The 15,287-nt window shown below is 45.8% G+C and overlaps 1 protein-coding gene across 1 annotated transcript; it reads right to left on the reverse strand.

Moving 5' to 3' along the window:
• Positions 1-1,413: 1,413 nt before the first annotated feature.
• On the reverse strand, positions 1,414-6,550 carry LOC125535374 (probable LRR receptor-like serine/threonine-protein kinase At3g47570). Its single transcript, XM_048698430.1, has 3 exons — positions 6,054-6,550; positions 2,175-5,184; positions 1,414-2,067 (listed from the first exon to the last, which is right to left on the reverse strand). The coding sequence occupies exons 2-3, from the start codon at positions 5,014-5,016 to the stop codon at positions 1,712-1,714; spliced, it is 3,198 nt and encodes a 1,065-aa protein (XP_048554387.1). The 5' UTR covers positions 5,017-5,184; positions 6,054-6,550; the 3' UTR covers positions 1,414-1,711.
• Positions 6,551-15,287: the final 8,737 nt, after the last annotated feature.

The raw sequence follows: 15,287 nt of genomic DNA on the forward strand, positions 1-15,287 counted from the left end.
TTGGGAACTTTAGAAACATGTCCGGAACTTTGAAAATCTTGTATGAGCATTCATGAACAACATCATGTTTCTCGATTCTTCGTAAACATTTCTAAACGTTCCTCTTCATATTGCCTATTCTTTTTGGTATTTCCAGTATTTTATCTTCAACTAATCAACTTTTTGTTTAACCCCCACTATTCCATTGTTTCTAAAATAAATAAGAGTGAAGTGCATTGTAGGTCTTTGAACTATTTCAGGGGTGTTACGTAGGTCCTCAAACTATGAAAATCGTCATTCAGGTCCTCGAATTGTAGTAAGTGTGTCATTTAGGTTCAAAATCTGCCTAACCCCATCTGACTGGCCAGCTGGCGCCGTTGGCGACAAGGATGTGATAAACAGTGCACCGTGAACAGTAAAAATCAGAAGAAAAATCTCAACTGAAAAAAAAAATCTTTGTCATCGATGCTTGGTGTGTGAACAGTGAAATCGAATAAAATTCCCAAATGAAACAAAATTTTCTTTGCCATCGAAGCGTGGTGCATGAACAGTAAAATTGAAAACAAATCCCCAAAAAAGAAATGTTCGCGACTTTCAAAAAATGTTTGCGAATGATAAATTTTAAATGAAAATAAATATATGTTCGCAAACCAGAAATATTGTTCGCGGATATGGAAAAAATGTTCGCGACTTTACAAATACTGCTACAGTCGTGAACATTTTTTTAAAGTCACGAACAATATTTGTGGTTCGTGTACATATTTTCTTTTCTTTTAAAATTTATTGTTCGCGAACATTTTTTTCATATCTGCGCACAATATTTGTGGTTCGCAAACATATTTTCAAATTTATTGTTTGTGAATATTTTTTTAAAGTCCCAAACATTTTGTCCATATATGTGAACAATTTTTTTTATTTTACTGATCATCAGCGCACTGTTCGTTCCGTACGGGAAAACTGGTCGCCGATGCACTTTTATTTCGTTGGGATTTTTTGATTTACTGGTCATCGTGTGCGTGTCACGGTCAACGGCGCCAGCTGGCCAGTCAGATGGGGTTAGGCAGATTTTGGACCTGAATAACACACTTACTGCACTTTGAGGATCTGGATGACGATTTTTATAGTTCAAGGACCTATGTGACACCTCTGAAATAGTTTCAGGACCTACCATGCACTTCACTCAATAAATAATCCTATTGAACACATTTCCATTGTTCATATTTCCTACGTTTATCTATTATTTATTTGTTTTCACTACTAACACGTCATCCATAAAACCGCTTTCAGCCAGGTTAGCGGCCAAATTTATCTGGTTTGAAAGTTGAGTGTCCTTCAGATTTTGACATTCATGGCTCCAAAGAAAAAATCAAATCGATAACACTGATCTCAAAAATATGTAACTGATAGCATTTCAGAAAAAAAAATCACACCTTTGTTGTTTAGTGAAACAAAGTTTTAAAAGAGCTTCAACGTTAGCTCCCAGATGCTAAAATAATCACTTCAATGTGAGATAAAAAGAGAGAAATACTTGCACCGCTTATTTTGGCGGGCACATAGCATACTGGTTCATATATACTAGATAAATAAAATAAATGTTGGAATTATTCTACAAGTGATACAGCTACTGTAATAGTGTATATAGGCATTACCATACTGTAGTAACTGTACTGTACTTATAAATGTATATACATGATATTTAACATCTCACTGCCCAACTTACTAGTTGCCGTAATCACAAGAAGGTCTCGACAAATGCCTCTTTGATGGCAACAATTCTGGCACAGACATCATGCATACCTGGTCTATCTTGCGGCGAATCCATGGTACACATCAGGCCAATACTGACCAAAGGTATAATGTAGTTCTGCATACGCAGAGAAGCAGCCGCCTCATCCTCCTCGGATGGCATATGGGGATCAAGAACCTCAGCGATCCTCTCGGGGAAGGCTAGGTCGACATACTTGTGGAGGCTGAGAGCATTGCCGCATAGCGCGTCCGTCGGTCGCCTTGCCGTGAGCATCTCCAGTAGCAGCACCCCAAAACCGTAAACGTCGCCACCTGTCGAGATTTTGCATCCCATCCCATATTCTGTAAAACAGGAGCAATGGCATAAATACTTGTGAAACTAACAAAATGAAGACAGTTCAGAATCAAACTTTGCAGTAGTCTCAAAGGTAAAAAAAAGTGCAACTTACCAGGAGAGATATATCCGATTGTTCCTCCGATCCCAATGAAGCCTTCTGGCCTGCCACTACTTGAAGAGAGAAACTTGGCGGACCCGAAATCGCCAATGCGTGAGGTCATGTCATAGTCCAGCAGAACATTGCTCGGCTTCAAATCACAGTGAATCAAAGGAGGTGTCAGCTGGTTGTGCGTATAGTCCAGAGCAGAAGCCACATCAGCAACAATACTTATCCGCTGGCCCAAGCTCAGCAGCCTCCTTGAGCTGCCAACCCTTGGGTGTATCCACATGTCCAGGCTACCATTTGCCATGAACTCGTATACTATAGCCTTGAACTCATCGCCCTCAAAATCTACCGTTGAGCACAGGGTAATAGCTTGAACCAGATTACGGTGGCGGGTGTGTTTTAGTACTTCACACTCGCTGAAAAAGCTATTTCTCGAACCTTGCTCGCTAAGATGGAAGACCTTGATGGCCACTAGATCCGTTTCGAACTCAAACCGACCAATGTAGACTGATGCTGTGTGACTGGAGCTGATCCTGTTGACCGGGGAGAACCAATTGGTGGCTTTAAGGATGTCCCCATATGACACCCTCTTCATTGTCTCCTTGAAACTTTCAGATGGTTGAGCTTTAGTCCCCTTCCTAACAGTGACAACAACACATAATAATGAGAACAAAGCAATAGTAACTGCTGGAGCTATTATCAGCAGCAGGCGTGTGTTCATCTTCCTTTTAGTTGATGAGGTGGTCGGAGAGGTGGTTGGACAAATGGGCAGTCCAAATATGGCAGCAGCTGTTTCACATAACCCTTTGTTACCTTGCAGGGATACCTTAGTTGAATTTCTGAATATACCACCAGTCGGGATTGGCCCTTCAAATTTGTTGTTTGATATATCAATGTAACTTATGCTGCTGAAGCCCTCAAAAAACTGCGGAACTTCACCAGTTAAATTGTTGTCCGACAGATCTATTTGGTCTAAGCCCCTTAGATCAACGAGAGACTGAGGAATAATCCCACTAAGCATGTTGCTTTCAATCTGAAGGGATGTCAGACGAATACACATGCCAAGTTCAGAAGGAAGGCTACCAGACAATTTGTTGTTGGAAACATTAAGAAGGCCAAGATTGATCAGGTTACCAACTTCCCTTGGTACCGGCCCATCCAGGTTGTTGTTTGACAAGTCCAAACCCAATGAAAGGGAAGAAATATTTAGGAGTTCTCTTGGTATGGATCCATCAAGGTTGTTGACTGATAAGTTCAGCATATCTAGACTTTTGCATTGTCCTATAGTTGCTGGTATGTTTCCAGACAAACTGTTGTCATCAAGATAAAACTGGCCTAGTTGAGGAAGATAACCAACCGTTGATGGAATCTGACCTGATAATCTATTCCTCGATAGTTCCAGGATAAACAAATTGCTCAAGTTCCCAACACTCGGGGGAATTTGTCCTGAGAGCATGTTCTGGCCCATGTCAAGCAGAGCGAGACTTACAAGCTTGCCTATCTCAGCTGGTATGTTTCCAGAAATTTGGTTTCTACCAAAGCTTAACCGCTGAAGCTTTGTTGAAAGTTTGCCCACTACTTTTGGTAAACTTCCATTCAGGATATTTCCATCTACTGATAATATTAACAACTGAGTGCAATTGGTCAGAGAGGTAAGGAATGCCCAGTCATCAGCTTCGAGTTTATTATCTCCTACAAGCAGCACACTCAAGTTTGCCAAGGATCCTAAAGATGGCACCACGCCCGTCAGCAAGTTGCTTGAAAGATCAAGCACTTGGAGCTTTGACATGTTGGTCAGAGAATCTGGGATTGGTCCACGAAATCCGTTGCCTCCCATTACCAATGTTTGAAGATTTGGAAGTGAGTAGCCAATTTTAGAAGGTATCTGTCCAATAAAATTGTTGCTGCCTAAGCTAAAGAGTGTGAGTGATGACACATTGTACAGTGTGGCTGGGACATACCCCGAGAAATTATTGTAACTTAGATCTAGCGTTGTTAGGTTTGAAATTTGACCCAAAGTTTCTGGAATTGATCCTATTAAGATGTTTTGTGCTAGTAGGAGGGAACGCAAGGATGAAACATTTCCTAAAGATGCTGGTACAGTACCAGAAAGTAAATTCCCTGTAAGACTGAGAAATTGCAGAGCTCCCATCTTTTGGAAATGTGGGATAGGCCCGGAGAGAGCATTCGACCGGAGGTCAACAGCAACAAGTTTGGATGAGTTGAACAAAGTAGCTGGGATCAACCCAGATAAGTCATTACGTGAGAGGATGATCTCACTGAGTGACGAACTATTTGCTAAGGAATCAGGGATAGCTCCGCTAAGAGAGTTGTTTGCAAGGTTGACATATCTAAGAGATGCAGCTGTACCTAATGACAGAGGGATGTTACCTGAAAGCCTGTTTCCAGCAAGCATCAGGGTTTGGAGGCTCCGAAGCTCACCTATCTCTTTAGGTATGCTTCCAGATAACTTATTGTTCCAAAGGTTCAACTGAACTAGAGAACCAAGGGCTGCCATGCAACTGGATAGTGTTCCTGTGAGCAGCGTAGACCTGAGTTGGAGGGACACGACCCGGATTGGGAGGGTGGTGCTGCAGGTGACCCCTCGCCAGCCGCAGAAGCTGAGCGAGTCATCGCGCCATGATCCAAGAACACGGGCAGATCCCTTGGAGATGCCGGATTTGAAGCAGAGAAGGGCTCGCCGGTCACTCTCAGATCTGTTGCTAGCTTGTGCTGATGTGAATACTACTGTGTTGGAGGATAGAAATATGAGGATGGTGCAAAGAAGGAAGAGTGATTGGTAGGACGGAGGAATCAGAGGTTGGGTGCGAAAATCTTGAGGAGCCATGTCTCTCTTCTTGTCCTAATGGAGTGTGCTTATTAAAATATTTGTGTGTCTGCTTAGATATATGTGGAAGTAAGGGTATGGGAGCTGAAACTTGTACTTGATTTTGACTTCAGTGCTGTCCTGGTTAGCTTGCTTCTAGATCACGCCCCCGGATGATTGAAAAATAGCCTGGGCACAAAAGGAACATGTGAGAGGTTTATGCGGGTAAAGAAAAGCGTGTGCATATACCAGTGAGTCTATCAAAGTGCAAATACAATTCCTTGCTTGTTATACAAGCTACAGCTTCTGTACCCCCAAATCCACCCAATCATGGAAGTACTCAGTGAAGTGAACAGTAGAAAAGGGGACATGTTGGCTACTCACTTATAATTATTTATTTGGCACCATCAAGTAACAAACAATAAATATTTGTAGTTGTAGACGGTGTATTTTAATTACAGTTTCTTGAAACCAAATTTCTGGATTCCAGTACGGTTCAGGAAGTGCCCTATTATTGTGCAACGTAGTTGACCCTCCAAAGTGCCAACTCAGTCATCAAGGAGAAGAAGCAGGGCAAGCCAAAGACTTCTCCGGCCATCTTTTTTGTCATAAGTGCAGAAAATTAATTCTTGATACACAACAGTTTGCAGTCAAGGTCCGGCTATCCCCATCATCGAACGTCCTCCACACGAACTATCCGGTGAATTTAAGAGAGATGCTTGCCAGAAAAGAAGTTTTCCCAGCATTCCTCTCCACATGATAATACCAGATAATTGAATTGCAGGCGTTAGGTACACAGTATATGGCAGGCAGGCAGGCATTGCGACTTGCGAGCATCACCTCTCCTTCTTCTTCATCTCAAATCCACCTATTCTCCTTCACCGGCCATGGCAGCCACGGCACACGGCGGTTGCCTTTCTCAAACTTATAAACTTTTGACACCACAACGAATTTATGCACTCGGGAAATTCAGTCAAGCACTACGCAGAGCCGTAGTCAACTCGGACGAATTCGAGCACAAATTCGTGTGGACAGACAGATACAGATGTATACAGTACCTGGGGTAGGGGAACATGTGGAGGATGTATGTAGCCCTTGGGCTTGGGGGTGCGATGCCTGCCCGCGCCGGGGCTCGAGACGCCGCCCCTCACACCGCATCTGCCATGGTGCCACCCCGGCGGGCTCTATCCCGCCGTGCCTTCCGCGCGGCGGCGGGCGATGGCGGGTGGCGCTCGCGTCGATAAGATCCATCGGTTCGGGGCGGGGAGAGGAATGGGAGCTCTCCGTCGCGCGGCGGCTTCTGCCCCCAGCGCCGAGCGGGCTGCCGGAGCCGGTGACCGTCTGACCGACGGACAGAGGGGAGGGTTTGGGAGGAGGAAGGGAGGGGTAAAGTTGTCATTCTCGTTGATATCAGACTTACTCCTGTTTTTCTTTTTTATTTAATAAAAGAGGAATAGCGAAAAATCCCTAATCATTAAAGCAAGCAAAATACTACCATCATATTAACTGTTAATTCTATCTTCTACAATTATTATTTTTAGGGGATCTTCTACAATTATTGTTGCCATCAACCTTCTTGTAAATACGTCGCATGTTTATTCGCCTTGTTAGAATGGAGATTATGTGGCGATTTGGAGCAAGGAAAAAGAAGAGGTGATCATTCTATGTTAGGAACTTCACATATCTTTATTTATCAACATTCATGAAAAACATCATTATCACCACCCCCCCCCCCCGGTGTCGCCCCTCCTCTGGCGGCACAGGGGGAACCCTAGCCGTCGGCAGTACAAGTCTCCTTCGCCACCCTTCCCCGCATCGCTGCCGTCGGAGGGCCGGCTGGCGAAGCCACGCCGAACCCCGGGAAGGCGGCGGCGGGGCGGATCTGGCCATTCATGATCCCCAAACCCCGCCCTAGCTCCGCGCCCGACCACCGGTTCGACGGCTCCCCTGCTGGTCCGGTGCGGCGGCGATGCGCCCCGGGCGTGCTGAGCGGCCGGATCCGCCCCCCCCCCCCCCCCCCCCCCCCCCCCCCCCCCCCCCCCCCCCCCCCCGCTTCAGCCTCGCCACGCTCCCCCGCCCCTTGCCTCCTAGGATGCCCTGGGCTCCTTCCCCGACGCGTCCCCGACGCCCTCCCCCAGCTGCTGCTGCCTGAGCCTGCCCGTCCGGTGGCGGATCCGGCGCTCTCGGCAATGGCCTTGGGCGCCATCCCCTGCAGCCCCCACCCCTCGCAAGGGCGCCAGCCACTACTTGTGCTGTTGTCGGATGTGGGTGCGGTGTGGGGCCTGCGGCTGGTTGCGGGGGTGGTCCTGCCTCCCGTGTGCAGGCGCCCCCTCGTCTTCGGTGGCACTTCCTCCTCCTGAGCAATGGTGATGGTTCTTGTGCGGAGACGGCGATGCTTCTGTGGTTGTGACAAACACCGGGCTCCTTGTGGTGGGTCTTTGCTGGAGCTATTCCGGCCCCGATGGCCTTGGGCCCGTGTCTCTCTCCGGTGTCCTTGGTGTTCTCTGCCGGTAGTTCTGGCCTCGGCGACCATGTGGTTGTGTCCCTTCCAGCTCACCTGGTTCGCCGATGTCTTGATGGCTAAGGCCACGATAGCTCGGATATGCATCCCTCCAGTCCTAACTTGTTGCCGATGTTGCTAAATGTCATCGCTCCGACCTCCCCGCATGTTTCGCTTCATCGCCTACCATACCATGTGCATCAAAGCCTCCCTTTTTGCTAGATCCAATGTTCACGGTTCCACAGGCGGTGCCACCCTCCGACGGCAGGTGCAGCCCCCGCCAACCCCCTTTCGACATGGTGGTTTCGACCAAGTTCGGCTTCCTCATCTTTGATTCCTGATTCGGCGACTATGGGGTTGCTCAGCTTCAGTCTAGGGAGAGATCCCTGCTCGGCTTGCCGGTGCTGGCAACGGCGACGCCTGTGGGTGCCGCTTCCTTCTTAAAGGCGTTGCTAAGGCCTCTAGCCGCGCCCCTCTTCGAGCTCAGGGGAAACCCTAGGTCCGGTTCCTCCGGACCGGATGGCGATGGTGTCTCGGCGTCATCTTCCTTCTTGAAGGCGCCATCTTGCTCGCTCGCGGTGTCCCCAGTTATTCGGCTCGAGCAATGATGGAATTCATGTTGGTTCGGCATTGCCGCTCTTGGTAGGTTTAGTCGTGGTGTATCCTTTGTTCGGGCTGAGCATTCCTTCTCCCTCTGCTCCGGGCACCATATTCACGCCTGTCTGCGTTCGTATCATGTGTTGTATCCCTTGCGTATTCTCGAAAAAAATGAAAAATATTTATATCCATTTTTCTGTTTTCTTATCTTTCATGATTCCTGAAATAAATCTTCCTTTTCAAAATACATTTCATTTTTTTTTCTTATTTCCTATTTTTCTCTTTTGTTATTGCTTTCGTTTTCACTACTAATACAATAGCACTTCATCAATCACACATCTTTGAGGCAGGTATAGACAAGGGGCCAAATTTATCTGGTTTTGAATGTTATAGTGCCAGCTTTGTCTCATTTTATTATGGTCCATTAGAAAATAATGCTTTCCTTTATTAAGCTGGACAAAATATTTCAAGGGAGAAAAACACCTTCATATATACAGTACCCTTTACAAAATTAACTAGTACAAGAATTTTGCCATACATACACCTCAAAATAAAAATAATTAAACAAAGGATAGTTGATACTTTCTGTAGCGAATTATTGCTCACAGCAAAACATATCTCTGTGCTCAAGACTCATATTTTCATTCAGTTCGTCATATTGATAGGGCACAATGAACATGTTACAACATTCTTAACGATAACGAATCAGCATGCTCTAACAGAGCTAAAATATTCGTCAATGTCACCACAGCATTCCAGAAAAGCGTCTCTGATAGCAGTAAGTTTTGCACAAACATCTTTCATTCCAGGCCTGTCCTTCGGAGCTTCCACGGTACAGTCCAAGGGCAACCAACGGGACAACATATCTCTGCATCCATACTTCTGCGGACCCTTGATACTCCTCATGCGCCATATGAGGATCTAGAGTCTCCGCGACTCTATCAGGGAACATGGATTCAGAGAAAATGGGAAGGGTAAGTCCATCAACAAACATATCATCAGTTGGTTGTTTTCCGGTAAGCAACTCCAGCAGAAACACTCCAAAACTATATGGGAAGGGTAAGTCCATCAACAAAGCTTTGTTTTAGTCATTGAAGCTCTACCGCAGTATTTCTGGATGGCAACAAAGCACTATGTTCAAATTACTCCATGCCACTATTACCACTTTGTCCTGGCATATCAGCAAAGCACCATCTGTCAACCTTGCTGCTAATTGTACTACCACCACTTACGATTGCTTTACTAGTGTTGCTATGGTTTTTGCCCGCCCTTCGGAAGAGAGGAGTGTCCTCATTTCCACAATGGGATGTTGTGTCCAAGATGTTTTGTTTTTGTGCCCATCACAAGAGAAGAGAAGTGGATAAAGTTCCATGCAACGATGAGAAGAAGCTGAAGAGGGTGTCATATCAAGACATTCTTAAAGCTACCAACTGGTTTTCTTCGCTTCATACTATCAGCTCAACCTGTACTGGGTCAGTTTATGTTGGTAGGTTCAAGTCCGACAGGAGATTGGTTGCCATCAAAGTATTCAACTTGAGTGAACCTGGCGCATGTGATAGTTACTTTATTGAGTGTGAAGTGCTACGAAGCACCCGCCATAGAAATATAATGCAGCCTGTGACCGTATGCTCGACACTTGATTCACAAAATCATGAGTTCAAAGCACTGATATTCAAGTTCATGGTTAATGGCAGCCTTGACAGATGGTTACACTCTGAGCAACACAGTGAAATCCCCGGCAGAGTGCTAAACTTTGGGCAGAGGATATGCATAGCAACAGATGTGGCTTCTGCTCTTGATTATGTCCACAACCAACTGACGCCTCCTTTGATCCATTGTGATTTGAAGCCAGAGAATATCCTGTTGGAAGATGACATGACCGCACGGCTCAGTGATCCATTGTGATCCGATAAATTATAAAAGTTCACCGGAAATACAAAACATCTTTAACATAACAAAAATCACACTAAGATTTCAAGACCATCAAAGGACCACTACTATCGTCAGAACGAGCTGTCGACGCGCCGTTGTCGCAAGTTCCCTACCGGAGCGGGCTTGCCCTTATTGATGACAGCTGAAAAGTCTTCGTACACGTGCCCTTAAGGATAAGCATCCTAGAGCCGTAGCTGTTGCCGTTGATGTTGGAAATATGCCCTAGAGGCAATAATAAAAGCATTATTATTATATTTCCTTGTTCATGATAATTGCCTTTATTCATGCTATAATTGTGTTATCCGGAAATCGTAATACATGTGTGAATAATAGACACCAACATGTCCCTAGTAAGCCTCTAGTTGACTAGCTCGTTGATCAACAGATAGTCATAGTTTCCTGACTATGGACATTGGATGTCATTGATAACGAGATCACATCATTAGGAGAATGATGTGATGGACAAGACCCAATCCTAAACATAGCATAAGATCGTATAGTTCGTTTGCTAGAGTTTTCCAATGTCAAGTATCTTTTCCTTAGACCATGAGATCGTGTAACTCCCGGATACCGTAGGAGTGCTTTGGGTATACCAAACGTCACAACGTAACTGGGTGACTATAAAGGTATACTACGGGTATCTCCGAAAGTGTCTGTTAGGTTGACATGGATCAAGACTGGGATTTGTCACTCCGTATGACGGAGAGGTATCACTGGGCCCACTCGGTAATGCATCATCATAATGAGCTCAGAGTGACCAAGTGTCTGGTCACGGGATCATGCATTACGGTACGAGTAAAGTGACTTGCCGGTAACGAGATTGAACGAGGTATTGGGATACCGACGATCGAATCTCGGGCAAGTAACATATCGATTGACAAAGGGAATTGTATACGGGGTTGCTTGAATCCTCGACATCGTGGTTCATCCGATGAGATCATCGAGGAGTATGTGGGAGTCAACATGGGTATCCAGATCCCGCTGTTGGTTATTGACCGAAGAGCGATCTCGGTCATGTCTACATGTCTCCCGAACCCGTAGGATCTACACACTTAAGGTTCGGTGACGCTAGGGTTGTAGGGATATGTATATGCAGTAACCCAAATGTTGTTCGGAGTCCCGGATGAGATCCCGGACGTCACGAGGAGTTCCGGAATGGTCCGGAGGTAAAGATTTATATATGGGAAGTCCTGTTTCGGCCATCGGGACAAGTTTCGGGGTCATCGGTATTGTACCGGGACCAACGGAAGGGTCCCGGGGGTCCACCGGGTGGGGCCACCTGTCCCGGGGGGACACATGGGCTGTAGGGGGTGCGCCTTGGCCTACATGGGCCAAGGGCACCAGCCCCAAGAGGCCCATGCATCTAGGGTTTCAAGGAGGAAGAGTCCTAGGAGGGGAAGGCACCTCCTAGGTGCCTTGGGGAGGAGGGATTCCTCCCCTTGGCCGCACCACCCTAGGAGATTAGATCTCCTAGGGTCGGCGCCCCCCCCTTGGCCCTCCTATATATAGTGGGGAGATGGAGGACTTCTTACCGTGGCCTTTGGTGCCTCCCTCTCCCTCTCCAACACCACCTCCTCCTCCATAGTGCTTGGCGAAGCCCTGCCGGAGTACTGCAGCTCCATCACCACCACGCCGTCGTGCTGCTGCTGGAGCCATCTTCCTCAACCTCTCCTTTCCCCTTGCTGGATCAAGAAGAAGGAGACGTTACGCTGACCGTACGTGTGTTGAACGCGGAGGTGCCGTCCGTTCGGTGCTAGGATCTCCGGTGATTTGGATCACGTCGAGTACGCCTTCCTCATCCCCGTTCTTTGAACGCTTCCGCGCGTGATCTACAAAGGTATGTAGATGCAATCCAATCACTCGTTGCTAGATGAACTCATAGATGGATCTTGGTGAAACCGTAGGAAATTTTTTGTTTTCTGCAACGTTCCCCAACAGTGTATCAGAGCTAGGTCTATGTGTAGTTCTTCTTGCGCGAGTAGAACACAATTTGTTGTGGGCGTAGATGTTGTCAACTTTCTTGCCGCTACTAGTCTTATCTTGCTTCAACGGTATTGTGGGATGAAGCGGCCCGGACCAACCTTACACGTACGCTTACGTGAGACCGGTTCCACCAACTAACATGCACAAGTTGCATAAGGTGGCTGGCGGGTGTCTGTCTCTCCCACTTTAGTTGGAGCGGATTCGATGAAAAGGGTCCTTATGAAGGGTAAATAGAAGTTGACAAATCACGTTGTGGATTTCACGTAGGTAAGAAAACGTTCTTGCTAGAACCCTACTTCAGCCACGTAAAACTTGCAACAACAATTAGAGGACGTCTAACTTGTTTTTGCAGCAAGTGCTTTGTGATATGATATGGCCAAAGTTGTGATGAATGATCTATATGTGATGTATGAGATGTTCATGCTATTGTAATAGGAATCACGACTTGCATGTCGATGAGTATGACAACCGGCAGGAGCCATAGGAGTTGTCTTTATTTTTGTATGACCTGCGTGTCATTGAGAAACGCCATGTAAATTACTTTACTTTATTGCTAAACGCGTTAGCCATAGTAGTAGAAATAATAGTTGGCGAGCAACTTCATGGAGACACAATGATGGAGATCATGATGATGGAGATCATGGTGTCATGCCGGTGACAAGGTGATCATGGAGCCCCAAGATGGAGATCAAAGGAGCTATGTGATATTGGCCATATCATGTCACTATTATTATTTGATTGCATGTGATGTTTATCATGTTTTGCATCTTGTTTACTTAGAACGACGGTAGTAAATAAGATGATCCCTCATAATAATTTCAAGAAAGTGTTCCCCCTAACTGTGCACCGTTGCGACAGTTCGATGTTTCGAAGCACCACGTGATGATCGGGTGTGATAGATTCTAACGTTCACATACAACGGGTGTAAGACAGATTTACACATGCAAACACTTAGGTTGACTTGACGAGCCTAGCATGTGTACAGACATGGCCTCGGAACATAGAAGACCGAAAGGTCGAGCATGAGTCGTATAGAAGATACGATCAACATGAAGATGTTCACCGACGTTGACTAGTCCGTCTCACGTGATGATCGGACACGGCCTAGTTAATTCGGATCATGTTATACTTAGATTACAGGAGGGATGTTTATCTAAGTGGGAGTTCATTGAATAATTTGATTAGATGAACTTAATTATCATGAACTTAGTCTAAAATTTTTACAATATGTCTTGTAGATCAAATAGCCAACGTAGTCCTCAACTTCAACGCGTTCCTAGAGAAAACCAAGCTGAAAGACGATGGCAGCAACTACACAGACTGGGTCCGGAACCTGAGGATCATCGTCATAGCTGCCAAGAAAGATTATGTCCTACAAGCACCGCTAGGTGACACACCTGTTCTCCCTGCAGAACAAGACGTTATGAACGCTTGGCAGGCACGTACCGATGACTACTCCCTCGTTCAGTGCGGCATGCTTTACAGCTTAGAGCCGGGGCTCCAAAAGCGTTTTGAGAGACACAGAGCATATGAGATGTTCGAAGAGCTGAAAATGGTTTTCCAAACTCATGCCCGGGTCAAGAGATATGAAGTCTCTGACAAATTCTTTAGCTGTAAGATGGAGGAAAATAGTTCTGTCAGTGAGCACATACTCACTATGTCTGGGTTACATAACCGCTTGACTCAGCTGGGAGTTAATCTCCCGGATGACGCAGTCATTGACAGAATCCTTCAGTCGCTTCCACCGAGCTACAAGAGCTTTGTGATGAACTTCAATATGCAGGGGATGGAAAAGACCATTCCTGAAGTATTTGCTATGCTGAAATCAGCAGAGGTAGAAGTCAAGAAGGAACATCAAGTGTTGATGATCAATAAAACCACTAAGTTCAAGAAGGGCAAGGGTAAAAAGAACTTCAAGAAGGACGGCAAGGGAGTTGCCGCGCCCGGCAAGCAAGCTGCCGAGAAGAAGCCAAAGAATGGACCCAAGCCCGAGACTGAATGCTTTTATTGGAAGGAGAATGGTCACTGGAAGCGGAACTGCCCCAAATACTTAGCGGACAAGAAGGCCGGCAAAACAAAAGGTATATGTGATATACATGTAATTGATGTGTACCTTACCAGTACTCGTAGTAGCTCCTGGGTATTTGATACCGGTGCGGTTGCTCACATTTGTAACTCAAAACAGGAGCTGCGGAATAAACGGAGACTGGCGAAGGACGAGGTGACGATGCGCGTCGGGAATGGTTCCAAGGTCGATGTGATCGCCGTCGGCACGCTGCCTCTTCATTTACCTACGGGATTAGTTTTAAACCTCAATAATTGTTATTTAGTGCCAAGTTTGAGTATGAACATTGTATCAGGATCTCGTTTAATACGAGATGGCTACTCATTTAAATCCGAGAATAATGGTTGTTCTATTTATATGAGAGATATGTTTTATGGTCATGCTCCGATGATGAATGGTTTATTCTTAATGAATCTCGAGTGTAATGCTACACATGTTCATAGTGTGAGTACCAAAAGATGCAAGGTTGATAATGATAGTCCCACATACTTGTGGCACTGCCGCCTTGGTCACATAGGTGTCAAACGCATGAAGAAGCTCCATGCTGATGGACTTTTAGAGTCTCTTGATTACGAATCATTTGACACGTGCGAACCATGCCTCATGGGTAAAATGACCAAGACTCCGTTCTCAGGAACAATGGAGCGAGCAACCAACTTATTGGGAATCATACATACTGATGTGTGCGGTCCAATGAGTGTTGAGGCTCGTGGTGGCTATCGTTATGTTCTCACCCTCACTGATGACTTAAGTAGATATGGGTATGTCTACTTAATGAAACACAAGTCTGAAACCTTTGAAAAGTTCAAGGAATTTCAGAGTGAGGTTGAGAATCAACGTGACAGGAAAATCAAGTTCCTACGATCAGATCGTGGAGGAGAATACTTGAGTCATGAGTTTGGCACACACTTAAGAAAATGTGGAATAGTTTCACAACTCACGCCGCCTGGAACACCTCAGCGTAATGGTGTGTCCGAACGTCGTAATCGCACTCTATTAGATATGGTGCGATCTATGATGTCTCTTGCCGATTTACCGCTATCTTTTTGGGGGTATGCTTTAGAGACTGTCGCATTCACTTTAAATAGGGCTCCGTCGAAATCCGTTGAGACGACGCCGTATGAATTATGGTTTGGGAAGAAACCTAAGCTGTCATTTCTAAAAGTTTGGGGATGCGATGCTTATGTCAAGAAACTTCAACCTGAAAAGCTCGAA

This window comes from Triticum urartu, chromosome 2 (genome assembly GCF_003073215.2).
Source record: "Triticum urartu cultivar G1812 chromosome 2, Tu2.1, whole genome shotgun sequence".
NCBI classification, from domain to species: domain Eukaryota; kingdom Viridiplantae; phylum Streptophyta; class Magnoliopsida; order Poales; family Poaceae; genus Triticum; species Triticum urartu.